This window comes from Arvicola amphibius, chromosome 12 (genome assembly GCF_903992535.2).
Source record: "Arvicola amphibius chromosome 12, mArvAmp1.2, whole genome shotgun sequence".
In the NCBI taxonomy this organism is placed as follows: Eukaryota; Metazoa; Chordata; class Mammalia; order Rodentia; family Cricetidae; genus Arvicola; species Arvicola amphibius.
The window spans coordinates 136,485,600-136,505,650 of NC_052058.2; the positions used below are offsets into that span (position 1 = coordinate 136,485,600).

At 46.7% G+C, this 20,051-nt stretch overlaps 1 protein-coding gene and 1 long non-coding RNA gene across 3 annotated transcripts in view; one reads left to right on the forward strand and one right to left on the reverse strand.

The window, feature by feature from the left end:
* Trpm1 (transient receptor potential cation channel subfamily M member 1) overlaps positions 1-20,051 on the forward strand; it is a 113,652-nt gene that overhangs the window by 29,485 nt on the left and 64,116 nt on the right. For both annotated transcript variants that reach the window (XM_038313418.1, XM_038313419.1), the window contains exons 2-4: positions 13,971-14,050; positions 16,691-16,886; positions 19,402-19,615. In XM_038313418.1, the coding sequence (XP_038169346.1) occupies positions 13,971-14,050; positions 16,691-16,886; positions 19,402-19,615 (490 nt within the window). The remainder of the gene's footprint in view (positions 1-13,970; positions 14,051-16,690; positions 16,887-19,401; positions 19,616-20,051) is intronic.
* LOC119802716 lies at positions 4,278-7,006 on the reverse strand. The gene is made up of 3 exons (XR_005283495.1): positions 5,947-7,006; positions 5,582-5,691; positions 4,278-4,570 (listed from the first exon to the last, which is right to left on the reverse strand). It is a non-coding gene; the product is annotated as an uncharacterized LOC119802716 (long non-coding RNA).

The following is a 20,051-nucleotide window of genomic DNA, read 5'->3' on the forward strand; positions in this document are numbered from 1 at the left end:
CTGCCTGTGTTCCCAGAGGCTTGAGCTGACTGACAGTTTGGTTGGCAGAAGAGAGGGTCTGTCAGGTCAAGGAGCGGCTAATACTCAGAGTGTCTCTGGGTGGCAGTTTCTCCATCCAGGTGCCTCGGATTTGCTGGTAAGTTCCAGGGCTGAGTGGCACCCACCCTCTCTCAGTTTCTTACCTCACCCCTTTCCTTTGGGGAAACAGACATCTTCCTCAAAAAACTCCAAATCACCTAAGTGCACAGGGTGAGTGTGTACTTAGAAGCCTTCACCACAGGAACGTTGGGGCTACTAAAGTTTAATTAGTCTTGGAGGAAATAGGGTGGAGGCCCCAGACTTCTCATTGATCCTTCACAACAGAAGTGTGGACTGGACTCTAGACATGTTCAATGGCACATGCCAAGGCCAGCAATCCCATATGGAGGAATCTGTCCTGAGGGTAAGAGGACATTTACCCAGTATTGTGTGCCACAATGTGATCCAGGGTTATCCAGTAACAGGGCGGACACAAATCCTGGTCTGTTCATATGAAACATTATGAGACACTTCTACATGGCGGAGAAAAAGGTACGATCACCATGCTCAGAGTAGTCTTAGCCTTGAGGTTTGTACCGCCCGTGTCTAACCACATGTCTAATGTATCTGTAGACAAAAGGCAGGAGTGAGCACGTGGAAACGTGACCAGTTGTCATGGTAGCATGGAGGCTTTGGGAGGACCTGCTCATTTGTTCTTCTGTATGTCTCTCCTTTATCACTTCTGTAAGTTTCTATAACAATTTCTTTTTTAAATGAATTTATTTTTATTTCGTGTACATTGGTCTCTTGCCTGTATGCATATCTGTGTTAGCAGTGTTGGATCCTGAAGTTTGAGACAGTTGTGAGCTGACATGCAGGTGCTAGGAATTGAACCCTGGTCCTCTGGAAGAGCAATCAGTGCTCCTAACCACTGAGTCATCTCTCCAGGTCCACCTTTTCCCCTCATAGAAACTTCTTTAAACCAAAATATGCATTTTTTTAAACCATAAAAATCTACCTAATTAGTGGGGAGAATGGCGGTGTGCATAGTGTGTACTCACCTTGATGAGGTGCAGGCACTGAGAATGAAGGTGGGGAGAGAGGACAGACACACACTCCTGTCTGGATTCGGTGCAGCAACAGGACTAAGGCCAGGATCTCCCCATGGGGAAGACAGGTTTGACTGGGGAAGGCTTCTCTCTGGCAGTGTTTTGTGTGGTATTTACAGTTATATTTGTAGCACGAGTTGGCCACTCTCTTGCAGTTTATTTTAGAAATAAGAAAATGTCACTGGAAATGCCAATTCATGTCACATGTGTTTGCTGTGATTTGTTGTTTGCTTGATTATTTTCTAGAAATCTAGAACTTGATTTGACTCTCTCTGACTTCTAAGTTTGTGAGTAGTACAATAAATGAGATGGCCCCAGATGTTTGAGGTCACTTGTCATCCCCAGGCTAAACTGAGCAAAAATAGATTTTCCAACAAGCCAAAAGTCTCTTACGTAGGGACATTAGGTGGTTTTGAAAAACTCTTTTTACACATTGGCTAAACTTTTTCCAAGATATTTTGGAGAGAGACAGACAGACAGACAGAGAGACAGAGACAGAGAGAATTGATTGGAGCCTGGGCCGGGAAACTGGAAGTCCCCACTGGGAGCACAATGGATCCCTATCCACCCCTATCTTCTGGAACCTAAAGGAATTCACCGTCTAAACGCTTCCATTAAAAAGAGAGTAACCTGCCCACTGTGGCAGCACATACCTGTGATGCCAACACCTAAAAGGCTGGGTAAGGAGGAGTCATCAACCGGGCTATGAAGTGAGATTGTCTCAAGGAAAAAACAACCACAAAAAAGGCATGCTGAACCAGAGACACATTGCCATGGTGACCTGGCTAGGGACCTGGCCTGCTGATCCCGCTTTCACTGGCTCTGTTAGACTGGGCAGTGGGCAACTGAGATGACGGTACTAGAAACCTCCATGGCACAGGAAGCCAATTGGTCCATGCCCCAGACACCTCATAGTCAGGGGCAATTCTCCCAGGCTCCCGCAGAAAGTGTATGTTACTATTAACTCACTATTTTCCAGAAATCACCTTTAGTTGGCATCCAAATGTGTGTGCAAGTGTGTGTGCGCGCACAAGTGTGCATGTGTGTGCAGGTGTGTGTGTGTGTGTGTGTGTGTGTGTGTGTGAGTGAGTGTGTGTGTATACAGTGCTAGGGGCCACTTAAGAACAGGTGCAGTTCCAGGCTTTCCCCAGCAACTGGGCCTCCTGTGTTTCTTATGTCCCCTTCCTTCTGGGTTGCCACCCCTCCAAGTGTCCTCTCTGTGACTATGGCAAGCACAGGTCCCCTCTCCCAGCAGAGTTCATCTGTCCCCTGTGCCTGCCCCTCCCCCTGGGGTTGGTAATGCTTGATGTGTTTGAAATTGACTACATTCCTGATCTGAGGGTCTCCTCCTAATAACAGCACCAGGACAGGCAGATCCTCTGGCGTGGGGCAGGAAAGCTGGGTTCAGGGAAGACAGCCCATGACTGTAAATGCAATGCATGAATGTGTAGAATATGCTGACATGTAGAATATGTTAAAAACAGACAGGAGAGCTGCAGGGATCTTTGTGTCTCTGCCTCCCCAGCACTGTGATGACAAGTGGGTGCCAGCTGGCTTGGCTTTCTGTTTGGGGGCATGAGGCAATAGTGAAGGCACCTTACTGTGGCTTTGATTTCTGTTTCCCTCATGATTTGTGGTGCTGAACAACTTTTCAGGTGTTTATTGGCTACTGCGCTTCTTCCAGGGAGAACTGCCTATTAGAAAGTCCTTTGCTGATTTTTCTTTTAGAATATATCAATTATTCTCTGATAATTTTAGACATGTGTATGCTGTGTCTTGATCATACTCAACCCAAAATCTCTTTATCTCTCTTTCTTTCTTCTTCCCTCCCTCCCTCCCTCCTTCCCTTCCTCCCTCCCTCCCTCCCTCTCTCCCTTCCCTTTTCCCACTGAGTTCACTTAGTGCTGCCTTCTAGAATGCTGACTGACCTTCTTGGCCTGGCCTTGTGCAGGCCTGACATAACAGATAATTTCAGGGAGTCCATAAGAGCGACTAGCACACCACAACCAAAGGACAGCATTTTACCACCCTCCTGCCCATCTTCCTGCTCTTACATTCTTTCTGTTCCTTTTCCTAAATGTTCCCTGCACCTTGTGCACTGGAGCAGGTTGATTTAGATGTCCCATTTAGTGCTGAGCACTCCAGAAATCACTTATTCCCAGCACTTGGACCAGTTATGAGTCTGCCTTACTGCCCCCTACAGAAAGGGGATGCTCTGGCCAAGGTGAAAGGCAGCATTCACACACACACACACACACACACACACACACACACACACACACACACACACGGAGAATTAGATATAGATATATAAATGTAAATGGTATGAGACAATTTAACATGTTTGTGATAGGTTTCCCCTTGGGACCTCCGACTACCAAAACCCTCAGTTTTTGACCACGTTTACCGGTGTACCTGGCATATCTTCTCTCCTCTGGAACAGGCCTCAGACCTGGCCAGAAAGAAGTTGGTTGTCCCCGGAATCTCCATACTACTCTTGAATCAGTGGGCATGTCTTGCCTGGCAGGTTGATATTGTCACATGCTCCAGCGCTGGGTAAGACAAATCTTTTCTCCCTGACTGGCATGCATAGCACCTTCCAGCCCTGTAAAAACTAGCTGGCCGGGAGAAGGTTTTCAAGTCACTACCAGTTTGATACTGCTAAGTTCTGCCACCAAAAGGTATGGCACATCCCTTTGCATCTTTTCAGATGACTTGTAATCTGTTGTTGAGTGGTGAGGAACCTCATACAGCCTAGACACTAGACCCTCACCAGATTCACAGTCTGTCAATCTTTTCTCCCTTTCTACAGGATATCCTTGGATGAACTTTTATGCACATATTTTTTATCATAATGAAATTATTTGTCTGTTTTCTTTTGTTGCTCATATTTTGGTGTCATTCAAATGTGTACTGCCAAGCCCAAGGTCATGGAGATTTAGCCTCATTTTCCTCTTTCTTCTAAGAGATTTATAGTTTTAGCTCTTAACTTTAGGTTTGATTCCATTTGAGTTAGTTTTGTAAAGGGTGTGAGGCAAGAGTCTAAATTTGTCCTCTGGTGTGTAAAAATACAACTTTCCAACACTATTTGTTGTGAGACCTTTTCCCACCACCACTGAGAGATCTTGACAGCCTCATCACACATGCATCTTCCATAGATAATGTGGATTTATTTCTAGGCACATCTATAACTGAAATTGTAAAATCACTGTCTTGCACATCAGCCAAGGGAACATTATGGTGGGGTGTTTGATGTCTCGAGGAGACACGCTTCTTTGGTTACTCATGTTGTTTATGTTCTTGTGATAGAATCTCGGCATCTGGAGCTAAGTCACTGGTGGTGTTCCTTGGTGTAGATAGCTGGTCTTGCCAAAAACTGTCTCTTCAAAGTTCAAAGCTTCTCTAAAATTACAAAGTCTCTCCAACAGTCCGAAATATCTTAACTGTGGGATCCAATAAAATTTAAAATAAACAAGTTGCATAATTTCATATTCCAAGAGGGAAGAATCAGGGCACAATCACAATCAAATCAAAGCAAAACCGAGGTTTGATGGTGTAAAAAGTTCAGCTCTTCACATCTGGGACCCACACATAATCCTGTGGGCCCCAAAGGGTTCCCCAGTGGCCCTCCTCCAACTCTGCCCTCTATCACAAGCGCAACTCTTGTGGCTCAGGTGGGTACCCCTCCATGGCTGCTGCTGTCCCTGGTGGTCGTCCATGGTATTAGCATCTCCAAAATGTTGGGATTAGCACAGCAGTTGGGCGGCACCTTCACCCATAGCCTCTCCTGGCCTCTCTTCAGGGACTCTAACTTTGCTTCATGGTGTCAGGCCTCACTTTCTTCCCGCACCTCCTTTGGTACTGGTGCGTCCACGGCCACTGAGTCTGAGCCTTCTCAATGGCCTCTCACGGCACGCGGCAGGGTCAAGTGTTAGCTATTCCTCATGACTCCTTCATGTTTTCAAAACCAGTACCCCTTGGATAACTCTCACATATTACACAGTTTGGCTGCTCACATGAGATGCAGCCTTGGCCCCCAGGGTCACAGTCTCTGTGTGCTGAGTCCGAGGAAATATCCCCAGACTTATGATCTTCAACACTGCTGGACCCTTCCTAATCACACTGACTCCTCAGGACCAGCTGACCAGACACAAATTCTGAATTCAAAATATCAAAGGGCCCCCACGGTCTCCTCTTACCTCTGAAACTTTACAAGCCAGGCCTCCATCTTCCGCGTCTCTCCCAACATTCTTTTCTTCCGAGCTCCTACAGAGCTTGCGTTTTAAATATTCAACAGCTTTTCTAGCCCCAAGTTCAAATACCATCACAAACCTGTCTGTCATAGGAATTCCCATGACCTGGTACCAATCTCCGCCTTACTTGGGGTCCCTATTGCTTGGATAAACACCATCACCAAAAGCAATTTGGAGAGAAAGAGGGTTATTTCAGCTTACATGTCCCAGTCATTTCCATCGTGAAGTATCGAGGTTGTTTATGATCTGCCAGCTGTACTTCCACTGTATAATGCTTATGGGAACTCAGGGCAGGAACCTGGAGACAGGAACTGAAGCAAAAGCCATGGGCATGTGCTTTTTACTGGTTTGCTCCCCATCGTTTGCTCAGCCTGCTTCCTTATATAACCCAGGAGGATTTCCCAGGGCCAGCACTGCCCACAGTGAGCTGAGCCTTCCCACATCAATCCTTCATCAAAGCAGCACCCCACAGACTTGCTTACAGGGCACAATCATGGCGGCATCTTCTCAACAAACATTCCTCCTCTCAGTATGTCTAGGCTTGGGTCAAGTTGACGAAAACCTACCAACACACTGTAGTCATCCTGGTGCTGCTCCTTGCCTCTCCCCAACACATGAACTTGCAGTCCCTGGAGAGGCCTGCCTTGGAAGGACACCCCCCCCCCCAGATAGGCACAGTGTTGCTGTATAGCTCACACTGGTCTGGCCTCCACCCATGATAGGGTTTGTGATAATGCACTCTTCTGGGCCCTTGTTCTCTGGGCAGACCGCAAGTCAGCATTTCCAATCTGCTTAGTCTTCAGCTGTAGCAAAATACACAAAATATGAGTTACTCTCACCCTTTCCATTTTCTGATGCTTTTTTAGTTGTCGTGCAAAATGCTGTGCTTTTTTAAAATATATCATACACACATCTTATTGTATCTTACCCAAAGCTATAGACATTCTATTAAAAACTTTATTGGTGTGTGTTCATTCTATGTAATACTGGGTTTCATAAAGACAATTTCTTTCAAGTATACCATGCACCCCGATCGTATTCACCCCATACTTTCCCTTTTCTCCTGCATCCCCACTGGGTTCCTACTCTCTGTATACATACACATCTGTATACTTACACATCTGTATACTTACACATCTGTATACTTGCTAGGATGCACAAGTATCAAATGTGCCGTCTGTCTTTCCGAGTCTGGCTGATTTCACCTATGGTGGCATTGATTACACTCGTACTATTGTACAGTCAATTTTAGTTATGGTCATCTTGCAAAGCTGAAACTCTGCTCCTATTAAATAGCTCCCTATTTCCCCTCACTGCACCCTTGGCAGCCACTATTACAATCTCTGACACTGTGAATCTGACAGCTCTGGGAACCTCCTGCATAGGGAGTCATGCCGAGTTTGTTCTTCGACTGGCTTATTTCACTTAGCATAGTGCCATCAGTGACCAGCCGTGTGGTAGCCTATGTCTGAATTTCTTTCTTTTTAAACCATGAATTATATTCCATTGCATGCCTGGCTCACACTGTGTGCATCCATCCACCCATCCGTTAATGGACACTGGATTGCTTCTTCCTCTTGGCTTCTTTTCATGACTTGTTTTTCACAAGTTTGGGATCTAAACAAATAGAATTGTGGATCTATTAAAAACAACAGCTGTTGCCAGGAGCTGGTAGTGGGGGTGAACAGGAAGTAACACTAACAAGTCCATGGCCATTTCTAATGCTTTTATTCAGTGTTTCAGTGTGTGCGTGTGCGTGTGTGTGGGGGGGGTGCATGCGTGCGCCTGCGTGCACGTGTGTGTGTGTGTGTGTGTGTGTGTGTGTATGAGCATTTACGACAGTGTGGGCAAACTGCACTGTTTGTAAGAGTCAGTGCTCTCCTGCTACAATGTAGATTCTGGGAGCTGAACTCAGAACACCAGGCTTGGCGACAAGTGACTTACCTAATAAGCCCTTTAGTCAGCCCACGTGACTATTTCATGGGAGCCCTGAGATGATCTGGTATAGATGGTGTTGATGGCCATACAATCCCCGAAATGGACCAAAAGCGCCAAGCTGCAAGCTTTAAGGAAAATTCTAGGTCTTGTAGCTTATACCTTAACTAATTATTCCCTTTTGACAATTTTACACATGCGTACAGTGTACTTTGATCCTACTTGCCCCATCACCTCCTTTCATTCCCTCTATCTCCTGTTAACGTCCCCTTCCCCCATCTTCCAGTCCCTCTCCAGTCTCTCTCTGTGTGACTTTACTTGGGGTCACTTGTCTAGATGAAGGTGGGATTCACCAGAGACAGGCAGCTGACCAGTCCACACTCCTGAGGAAGACACTGGCCCTCCCCTGCCTTGCAGAGCACCCTCTTTCCCCGGGACTCCCACTTGGGACTCCCCCTGAAGTGTCTCCAGGGCAATGTCCCTGGCAAGGACAGAGGGAGCCCTGACACTGGGACACCTGGCACTTCACATGGGCTAGCCCTGGGCCTCTGGGGATTTTGAAAATCAGCCACCAGAAATAAGGTCTCCCTGCCATCATAGGCACTGTATCATTTGAGTCTGACACCAGCTTAAAGTCCCCAAATTAGGGGCGGCATCCCCTCCATTCTCCAGAAGAAGCTTGGCAATGTTAGGGTTTGCTTTGTCACAGAGGTGGAGAGACTGTGTCTAACTTGAGACACAAGAGCCAGAAAGGCCTTGGCCATAGGTCAGGGCCTCCCCTGAAGCAGAGGGTGGAGCAGGAAAGGGTGATTGTGGGCTTCAATCCCTTGTGCACCTAAGAGCTCTCTGGCTAGGAAGCCTTCTGACTTTCTGCAATGGATAGCTATCCTGGTGAGCTGGTGCTCCCCTTGGTGGGCCCCCCTCCCTCCAGGATCCAGGCAAGGGTGGAGCCCCACAGTTACCTGCAATGGGAAGGGGCGTCAGCCAGTTTGCTCACCTCCTGGAGGATATAAGGAGAAGCCAGAAGTCTAGACTCCTCTTAAGTGCTAACGCCAACTCGCCATACTTTGTATGCAGGAGTCCAGCCAAGCTCCTGTGTGGGATGAGCAGCCATGGGGGAGAGTCTGAGTCGTCTGCTCTAAATATACACATGAAATGAGTGGTTTCTCCTGACTAAACTGGCCCACAAATCAGCCATTTTACTGTGGAGTTTGCTGTTAATTTTGGCCCAAGAAATGACCATTGCATAAACAGACTCATGTAGCTGAAAACCAGTGTTTACTCTTGGAAGCCACTTCTCCCGTTTCTGCCAGGGCAGAGTCACACCCCGCCTTCGCAGCCTGCCCAGGTCACCCTTGCCCCCTGCCCTCGTCTTTCTCAAGAGGATGTCCTAGTAGCCCTACCTCCTCCCATATTCTCCGTGTTTGGCCACCCTCCTTAGACAAGAAGGTCAAGTTGTTAACACATCTTGTGACCCCCCCCATATCACTTGGAACCCCTACTTCCCAGCTCTTCTCATGGGCAAACGTCTCCAGGATCTGACATAACGCTATCTGTGCAACCTCGCTCGGACCTTATACCATAAGCTACATTAAAACCTAGAGAATTCAGACTCTGAGCTTACACAGGACACGTTGGCTGTTTTACAGATGAGTCTATCAAAAAAGTAAACATACGGGTAACTAGTAGCTCCCCTTTCTCATCAGCCCGCTCTCCCTCATATCCTTCCCACTGCTCGCCCAGGACCCACGTGCTAGCATTCACTGGGGGGAAGGGTTTTGAGTGAAGCAGGGCTGACGACATCAGCTGTGCTTGATTAGGGCCACAAACAACGGCAGTTGTTTGAGACCCAGGAAGATCCACCTTTTCAGAAGTTAGAGAGGAAAAGCAAAGCTGATGCCCCATGGGGAAGAGACTCACACTGAGGCTGCTCCATCTCTGTGCTGCCCCGGGGTGGAAGAAACACAGACCTAAATGCTAGGCAGGGCACAAAGACTCCTGGCCCAGTTTTTTAATCCACTTCGTATGCCCGAGCAGGTGAGTGTGAAAGCCAGGGCAGGACATCCGGGGCCTTTCCCCGGCTCTCCACTGTGTTGCCTTGAAGGAGGGTCTCCCACTGCTCTGGAAGTTCACAGTTTCAGCTAAGCTGGCCAGCCAGAGAGCTCTCAGGACCCGTCTGTCTCCACACACACCCCTGTGGTACTGGAGGTGCAGACACAGGCCATGCCCCTCTTTTTTCATGTATGCTGGGATTCTGACTCAGGTCACCTACCGAGCCTCCTCCTCAACATCCTCCCTCCTGCCTTTCTTACTCCAGGGTGCCTGAAAGCAGCAGAAGGAATAGAGGGTAGGCATGCATTTGGCCTTTTGTTTATTATTTTATGTGTATGGGTGTTTTGCCTGGGTGAGTGCCTGGTGCCCAAATAGGTCAAGAGAGGGTGTTGTGTCTCCTGGAACTAGAGCTTCAGCTGACTGTGAGCTGTCGTCTGGGTGCTGGGAATAGAATCCCTTGGTCCTCTGGAAGAGAAGCTGGCACTCTTAACCACCGAACAACCAATCCAGACCCTTGCTTTGTTTCTCAGAGAGTCTCGCTAGTAGTTCAAACTCCTGACAGTTCTGCATCGGACTTCTGAGTGCTGTGTGAGCCACCACGCCCACCTTCTTAAACTGTAAATGGTGATTCCGGCGGAGCGGGGTGTCAGGGTGGAGATCTAGAGACACTGGGTGCAGCAAAAGGTGTCTTAGCTGGGATGACCAGACGTCAGCTCAAACACACTGTGATTGCAACAGGTCTTTGGTGGTGTCCATGGGTAAGCCTGGGTCTTGAGTGCACTGCCCAGATGAGAGCTCTGCACTGGGCAGGCATCAGGCCAGCAAGTGCAGCCATCACCACCTGAAATGCATAGGCTCAGACTGTGGTCTCTGCTGAGTCCTGGGGCTTTAGCTAACTGTGGCGCGCTTATAGAAGCATAATGATTTAATTATGGGAAGCAAAGATGTGTAATATTTTTCTAGCCACCTCTCAGCATGTAAGTACCAAGTAAGGGTAGTTCTGGATGCATTAGAACATCTGATTTTAAAGACTGCTATTTGATTTGTGGACTTGAGCTGTATTCTAAAAAGCTATTGAGTTTTGTCTTGGGATTGGAAGAAATTTCCAACAGTTTCGGAAATGGTCCTTAACATAGTACGCACGGGGTGTTTATGTGAGGCAGCACTCTTAACACTGACAATTATAAAACTAAAACATCAACCAATTCTGAATGGTGTTAAAGATGATCTGAACCATGCAGTATCAAATATTCAGCGAAGACTGAATTCTTTATGGAAAGATGAAGAAGTACGTTCGTTGATTAGTGTGCAGGATTGCTTTCATCCTCAACAAATGGCAAAGTTTTATATTATTATATCAAAGAGTTATTACAGCATATAATATCAATATCAATATATAATATCAATCAAATAGTTACTTAAATGCATTTCTTTACAATTTATTATCAATAAATGTTATACAGATATACACATATGCTAACTTCTGGAGACTATAAATTTCTCACATGAAAAGTTTTGAGTCTGCTTTGTTGTTGAGCTGGGCTCGAACATCCTGCTCCTAGGTTCTGGGCTGGATGAAGCTCCTACTGACTTCCCTGTATTCCATCCTCTGAGCAGATCCATTTCTGTCAAGAACACGAAAGCACCAACTTCTAAGACACAGTGTTCAAGACCCAGTGGTTCTCAACCTTCCTGATGCTGTGACCCTTTAACACAACTCCTCATGTTGTGGTGACCCCCAACCATAACATTATTTTCATTGCTACTTCATAACTGTACTTCTACTGTTATGAATTGCAATGTAAATATTGTTTGGGAAATAGAAGTTTGTCAAGGGGGTTACGACACACAGGTCGAGAACCATCACCGGGCCAATTATTAAATTTTTTGTGCACGGGACTTTAGTTCAGTGGTGGAGTGTTTGCCTAGCATATACGAGGATTTTGGACTGATTTATTTCCAGGTTGTGCATACATGTGTAAACACACACATATGAGTGCGCGCACTCACAGATACACACACACACACACACACACACACACACACACACACACAGGTAGGCAGAGGCATTTCTTTCCTACTGTAATAAACACTCTGACAAAACCCTTGGGGGCAGGAAGGCTTATTGGGCTTACACTTTCAGGTCAGTCTGTCACTGAGGGAAGTCAGGACAGAACCAAAGCAGGAATGAAACCAACCCCATCCAGCAGTGCTGCTTACTGGCTCACTCACTGGTTTGGATTCAGCTAGCTTCCTCATACAGTCCAGACCTAGGGATAGCACCTCCCATAGTGGACTAAGTAGGCCCTCTTACATCAATTAGAAATCAAGACGATGCCCCCATAGGCATGCCCATGAGCCAGTCTGATCTGAGCAATTTCCCACTGAAGTTCCCTCGTTCCAGGTGATTCTAGGTGTGTCAAGTTGACAAGAAACGCTAAGGAGTACACACACCACCATCACATGGTCATTCAAAGGGTGAGGCATATGTCATTGACTTCCGAAGGCCCCTGGAGAAGGATTTTAATTACCTTCGTTGCCATCATTTAAAAAGACACTGAATGATTAATGGACTTGCCCAGAAACACTTCTTTGAGAGGAACACAGTAGTCCTGTCTATGTTGCTGGGTTGGGCAGGGCTCTGGTGAAGCAGGAGGTGGGGATCTGGTCCTTGGCCTGAACTGACTTGGGAGCTGTTCTGTGATACTCTGTTGTCACTGCCCCTATCCTGGGAGACAACTTCAAAGGGACAGGGAGTCCCTAAGTCACAATCAGTGCCAGGTGTGGGGGCTAGGCACTGAGGCCTGTCCCTCTAGACACTAGAGTCACACCCTAGTCTCAGATAACACTGCTATGCTCCCAAGAAGCCATGAACGTGAGGCTCTGTAGGCCACTTCTTTAAGACTACCTAGGATCCTCGTGTGGAGCAAGTATCTGCAGAGCCACCCGTTACCATCCCAGAGATGTCACACAAACCAGCACAACACACATGCCATGCACATTCCATACAGTACAGCACACACATCCTACATATCTAACACATAACACACACACAAATACACAATCCACTCGCATATTTCCATTACCACATTCTCCCACACACAAACACATACTACATCTATGCATACCACAATACATGCAACAAACACATACTACATCTATGCATACCACAATACATACATCTATGAAATGGATCATGTATCAACTGGCATACATGATGCTCAGGTTGTCCACACACTCATCAGCACACACACACACACACACACACACACACACACACTGTTAACTCTCCTCCAGTCAGCCTGGACAGGTTTTGCCAGGGCCCTCCCAGCACCTGCTCCCAGAGGGATCCGCTGACTCTCCACCTACAATCTCCTCCTGAGGAAGGCCAATCACTTCACTGCTCTGAGCCTCTTCCATGTGAGGGTGCTTTGGTGTCTGAGGACAATATAACTCGAACAAAGGCATCTGGGCCTCAGCCTTCTCCATAAAAAAAAAAAAAAAAGCCACCACAGGAAGTTCTCTGGATCCTTGTGGCCTGGATCCCCATGCTGCCCCACCCCTTCTCCCTGTGTTTTCTCAGCCATCGCCTGCTATTTTTGGAGGGCAAAGAACATGTGCCCTCTGCTTCCTTTTCCTTTGAAAGTCTCCACAGCACCCAGCACAGAGCATAACCAGAGGCTGCTCATTCATTTCTGGTCACCCAGACCTGAATAATCACACCTAAACTATATTAATTACAACGCTGCTTGGCTCAGTAGCTCAACCTTCTTATTAACTAACTCTTACATCTTAAATTAACCCATTTCTATCAATCTGTATATGGCCATGAGGCTGTGGCCTACTGGCATGGTTCCAGCATGTCCTTCTCCTTCGGCAGCTACATGGCATCTCCTTGACTCTGTCTACTCTCTCTATATATAGCTCTTCCAGTCTGGCTATATTTTGCTCTACCATAGGCCAACGCAGCTTTATGTATTAGCCAATAAAAGCAGCACATATAAAGAAGGATATCCCACATCAGCCTTGCACAAAGGAGATCTTCAACCAATGGATGCCAGTGAACTAAGTCCAGCAAGTGGGAAACAAATACATGTCTCCAAGCCACCTGTCTTACAAAACACCAGATCCCTAAACACATGCAACCTGTTGATTGGAATGACCACTCAGGTATCATAGGCAAGGCCATAACTCAGCCTTGAGTGAGAAATTAGGTTTGATTCTCCAGCATTACAGAAAAGAAATACACACACACACACACACACACACACACACACAGAGAGAGAGAGAGAGAGAGAGAGAGAGAGAGAGAGAGAGAGAGAGAGAGAGAGAGAATAGGAAATTTCCTATTAATGTCATGTTAATTTTTTTAATTAATTGATTGATTGTACTCATGTGTAATGGTGCATGGGTTGAGCAGAGGACAAGATAACTTGCAGGAATCTGTTCTCTCCTTACATGTAGGTTCCAGGGATTGAACTCAGATCGTCAGGCATGGTGGCAAACACCTCTACCAGCTGACCTGTCTTGTACGCCATATGATTTTTTTCATGAACCCTGGTGATGGCTTATGGAATCTAATTTTCATTCTTTTCTCTTCCAGGGTCAGAAAGCTTGGATAGAGAAAACGTTTTGCAAAAGAGAATGCATCTTTGTAATTCCCAGTACAAAAGACCCAAACAGGTATGTTGGATGCTATTGTGGAGATATTGTCTGAGTCGGGGCTTGTCTAACATGCCTCAGCAACTATTCTAATATCTGTGGGAGAAGGGAGTGGAGGACATGCCAGAATTTGTCACCACAGGAGCCACTAATACAGATTCACGAGGCTAATAAGCGCCTCTGTTGACAGGCTAATGCCCCAACAGAGAATTTCTCTTTGCACCTCTTCTCTGGGCTCTCTCTTAGCCAGAACTTTGGAAGTCTCAGGATATCTTCTGGGGTGTCTGCAGCTCAACTCCCTAATTTATTTATATGGAAGGAATGTCTATCATTGGGAAAGACTGAAACAATGTATCTACAGAACACATGACTAAGCAATCTTTTCAAGTACATGTGATCATTTCCAAGACAGACCATAGGCCTCAATATTCTCAAACAAGTCAAAGCATAGTCCTGAACCATAATTAAATAAAGTCAGAAATCAATAGAAGAAGAAAAAAATTGGCACCTCATAAAGTGAAGATACTCCTCAGTAACCAGTAGATCAAAGTTGAAATCAGATGGGGAATAAAATATTCCAAGATAAATTAGAATAAAGATATAACATACTGAAGCTGAGGAGTTGCGCTCATATAGGCTGAGAGGGAGATTTGTGCCCATAAACCCCTGGATTAAGAAAGAGGAACTTCTAAATAAACACCCTAGCTATCCACCAGAATCCACGGGAAAAATAGGAGCGGAGTGGACGGACGGAAAGCAAGCAGAAGACAGCCCCGCTTCAAGAGGAACGAGGCAGCCCACGCTGCGGGGCAGAGGGACTTGGTGGCAGAAGTCAGAAGCTGTTCTTGGGAAAGAACAAAACCCTGGGAATCAGTCAGCCAAGCTGATAAGGACTGGAATGGCAGGGTTGGGAGCGACAGCCAGTCTTAAATGGAAACCAGCATGAAGAAATACTGTGATTTGTACAACAAATTAGAATTTAGCAAATTCCCAGAAAGGTACAAACTACCCAAGCTAGCCCAAGGGAGAAATACCCAACGGAAGCACTCTTAAGTAACTGGTGCGATTAGGTTCAGTGATCTAAAACCTCCACATTGGTCCTCAATAGCGGTCAGAATGAACCCACGTCCAGACAGTCTCTCTCCACTGACTTCTGAAGCCATTCCAGAAGATACAACACAAACCCTCCACACACTCTGCCCAAAACATGTTGGGGGCACTCTGCCGACTAGTTGCACGAAGCCAGTAATACAGATTCCCCAAATGAGACATTAGACATTATTGAAAGAATGAATGAAGTTCCAAGCAGTTTGGAAACCATCCCTGCTCACATAGCCAAAGATATGTCACTATTAAAACAGCAATGCTCACAAAATGACCCACAAATTCAGCTTAATCCTAGATGACAACTAATCTTGATGTCAAGTTGACTAGATTAAGAAACACATCCATTAGTGGCCCACACTTCTGGACTTGTCTGTAAGGGTGGTTACAGAAGAGGTAGCTAGGGAGGAAGGTCTGCCCCAGAATGTGAGAGACACCATCCCCAAGGCTGGGACCCTGGTACAGCAAGAGGGAAACCAAGCTGGGAAGGATGGGGGAGGTAGGAAGAAGGAAGGGAGGGAGGAACAGAGGGTGGGAAGGATGAGGGAGGTAGGAAGAAGAAAGGGAGGGAGGACAGAGGGTGGGAAAGAATGGGGGAGTAGAGAAGAAGGGAGGGAGGGAGAAGATGGAATGGGGGGGGACCCAAAGGGGAAAGGAGAAGAAAGAAAAGAATGGAAAGAGAAACAAAGAGAGGAAGGGAAAGAAGAAAGGCAAGGGAAGAAAGGCAGATGGAGAAGGGAGAAGGAGAGAGAGAGAGAGAGAGAGGAGAGGAGAGAGATGAGAGAGAGAGAGCGAGAGAGAGAGGAAGAAAACCCCAAATATCAGCTTACAGCACTGATGAAGGAACAGTATGGAAGGAAAGCCTCCCGCGTTGGTACCAAGGCATCACTCTGGGCCCTTGCCGTTCTCCCTAAGGGACATTCCAAGCTTTGATGGTTCATGCATGAACTATGTGGCAGCCAACCAGGACAGTGACAAAGGCAACTCTGGACATACATGGAAAAACCAAGGGACATGCTCAGAGTAGACTAGGAAGGAGGGCAGGCCAGAGGTTGACTGAGCTGTGGAGAGGCACTGAAAATCAAGATCTGCAAAGCCCAACATATGGCTGCTCGGGACAGGACGACACAGCCTTCAGTGCTACTTGGGCAGACAGAAAGGTTTAACTAAAAAACAGAAGAACCCTGTAGCACCGTAGAATTCCAGAAGGTCACTTATCTACTCCAAGGCTATAGTTGTACTTTTCTACAAACTGCTCAGCAGTGTTTAGAGGGTCCCATGCCTGTTAATGTCCTCAAGACAGCAGAAAGATAACCACTTACTCTGAGAAAGAACGGCCATCCAATGTGTTGTAAACAGCCTGGTACGTGAGAAGTGAGGTGTCGCTTTTTGGGCAAAGAAATGGCCGGGATCGCTTCTGTCCCTCATGAAGCCGATGACTAAGATATTCCTTGTGGCCCTGGTTAGACCCAGCTCGTCCTTGCAGGGCTGGTTTATGCTCACTGATGGGAGGGGAGGGGGAGTGTTGCAGAACAGTCTGACTTTCTCTTCTTCCAGGTGTTGCTGTGGGCAGCTCATCAACCAACACATCCCTCCACTGCCGAGCGGGGCTCCCAGCACAACAGGGGAGGAGAGCAAGCAGGTGGACACTCAGCCCGGGAAATGGTCTGTCGGCAAACACACCCAGAGCTACCCAACAGACTCCTATGGGAGCCTCGAGTTCCAGGGTGGGGGCTACTACAATAAAGCCATGGTAAGAGGGGTGACAGGACTCTGTGCACAAGGACTCAGCCTTCACCAGTGCCTGGCTCCCGGATGCAGAGACCTGGGTCTTCCTCTGACTTACAGCTAAACCGTCATAGGCACATTGCTGCAAGTCCACGCTGTAGATCTGTGCGGATGGATTTTTAGATCACTGTAGAGAACACCCAACCTCCATGAATCCACCCCAAGCTCTAAACCACAAGGTACACCCTAGCCCAGCCTTGCACACTGTCTCCATTCTGGCAGGAGTTGAAGCAATGGCCATGGAGGAATGCTCCTTACTGGCTTGCTCCTCATGGCTTGCTTAGTCTGCTTTCTTATACACCCCAGGGCCACCTGCCCAGGGGTGGCATCCCTCACAGGGTCACAGGTGACTCTCCCACATCAGTTATTAATCAAGAAAATGCCCCACAAACCCGCCTACAGGCCAGTCTGCTAAAAGGCATTTTTCTCAGTTGAGGTTCCCTCTTTCCTGATGACCCTTGTCATCAGCTAGTGCTGAGTTAACAAACAAACAAAATAGTAACAACAAAACCCCCACCAGCATCCCTAGTGATAAAAAGTTCTTTAAACAACAGTCCCAATAGCAGGGGAATTGGCACCCTCTGCGGTGCAGGCGGAGCCTCTACAAGCAATCTCCTCTGAGCCCAGCTTCCCTGTGCCTTCTCAGACAGCAAGAGGAGGGGAACAGTCCCTCACAGTTTGCTGTCGGTAGGGAATGCTAGCTCCCTTTCAGGTGCGTCCTGCAGTGAGGGGAAGGTGCCAGCCCATAACCCCATGCTGCTGACTCTTAATACTATTTTTTTTGCAATTTCATTCATTTGGTCCAACATTAGAACAGTAATGTAAATAAATAATGTATATAATACTAAATAAAATCCAGTTATGTTCCAAATACCACAACATAAGATTTTCTGGGCCACGTATTAGAATAGACACAAAATGGCAACACAGAGGAACCATGGCCCCTGACCACTGACGTCTGAGAAGAAACAAGTCCAGATGTGAACCCATGACCCTTCCTTATGCATTCAATGATAGCATTCCTCAACTTCCTGGACCACTGCAAATCAATTCTTTCAAGGTTAAGTTTGCGAACAAAGTACAAGACACTGAGATATGTTTCAATGTCTGACATTGAAATGTCAGAAGAAGACAGAATCTTTAGCACAGATCTATACCAGCTCATGTGTGATGTGCTGCATTTAGTAAAGATACTGAGCTAAGTCACTTAAAATATTCATTATAAACCATCCAGAAATTCACATTTAAACAGGCACATTAGCCTGGTAGATGGACACTACAACATTTTAAATGGGGGACTTTTTATTATTAATTGCCATTTTTATTTTATATTTTTATTGATTTTCATTGAGCTCCACATTTTTCTCTTCTCCCTTCCCTTCCTCTCACTTCCCCTTCAACCCTCTCTCAAAGTCCCCATGCTCCTAATTTACTCAAGAGATCTTGTCTTTATCTACTTCCCATGTAGATTAGATCTATGTAAGTCTCCCTTAGAGTCCACATTGTTGTCTAGGTTCTCTGGGATTGTGATTTGTGGGCTAGTTTTCTTTGCCTTATGTTTTAAAAACCCACCTATGAGTGAGTACATGTGATAATTGTCTTTCTGGGTCTGGGTTACCTCACTTAAAATGATGTTTTCTAGTTCCATCTATTTGCCTGCAAATTTCAAAAAAAAATGTCATTTTTTTCTGCTGTGTAGTACTCCATTGTGTAAATGTACCACATTTTCCTTATCTATTCTTCGGTCGAGGGGCATTTAGGTTGTTTCCAGGTTCTGGCTATAACAAACAATGCTGCTATGAACATAGTTGAGCACATGTCCTTGTGACACAATTGAGCATCCTTTGGATATATACCCAAAAGTGGTATTGCTGGGTCTTGAGGAAGGTTGTTTCCTAATTTTCTGAGAAACCACCACACTGATATCCAAAGGGGCTGTACCAGCTTGCATTCCCACCAGCAATGCAGGAGTGTTCCCTTTACCCCACATCCTCTCCGGCATAAGTCAGATGAGGGACTTTATAAACAGAAATGTACTGTGTGAGCTTTAGAGGCTAAGACACCTACAGTCAAGGTCCCAATTCATCGAATTTCGCCCCCTGCTTAACAAATGACACCTTCTTGCTGTATGTTCATATACAGGATGAATGAGTAAACTCCCATGGGCCTCTGGAGCACTGTCCCTTATCGACCCCTTAGCACTACTGCATTGGGATAGAGTTTTCACATGTGGCTGTCAGTAACACCAACGTTTGGATCATGGCATTGGTGTCTTGTGTTTTCCTTCACGAAATCTGGCCATCTTTCCCCAAGTTCTCTTTAGTCACTTGGCTGCAGATTAATGCAGAGGGCCCAGGTCACAGAGGGCCTCGAGGCCCCGAGGGAGCTCCTCCTTGGACATATGTGGTAGTAACCCTGCTCCCTCTGACAAGACAAACAAAACCGAGATCAGCAGCTGAGCACGGTGCATTCTTTTGCAGTACATCCGCGTTTCCTATGACACCAAGCCAGATTCCTTGCTCCATCTCATGGTGAAAGATTGGCAGCTGGAGCTCCCCAAGCTTTTGATATCCGTGCACGGAGGCCTCCAGAGCTTTCAGATGCAGCCCAAGCTGAAGCAGGTGTTTGGGAAAGGCCTGATCAAGGCTGCCATGACCACTGGGGCCTGGATCTTCACCGGGGGTGTGAGCACTGGTAAGAGGGGCCCCTGTCCTTGCTGCGAATCAACACATCTGAAACTCAGCTGAGGTTTCAGAGGGCCTCGTAATGAGAAGGGCCAGGAGACTGGACACATGAAATCCTGTTTCCCAACTGTAACAAGAGGGAAACCTATTCAGCAGGGTTTTCCTGTTATTGCAATGGATTTCTTTAAAAAGTATAAACATAATTTTGTTAGGCGACTTTGCATTACCGAACAGGCACCTGAGGCAATCAGCTTCTAAAGGGAAAAGGTTTACTCTGGCTCGTGGTGTTAGGTTCCAGCCTACGGTCAATTGGCCCCATGCCTTTGGACCTGTGGCAGTACCTCATGGCGGGAGCGTGCGGTGAAGCAAAACAAAGAGAGGTGAACAACTCTTCAAGGGCACGCTCCAGTGACCCACAAACCACATGCTGGGTCCTCTCTCTTATA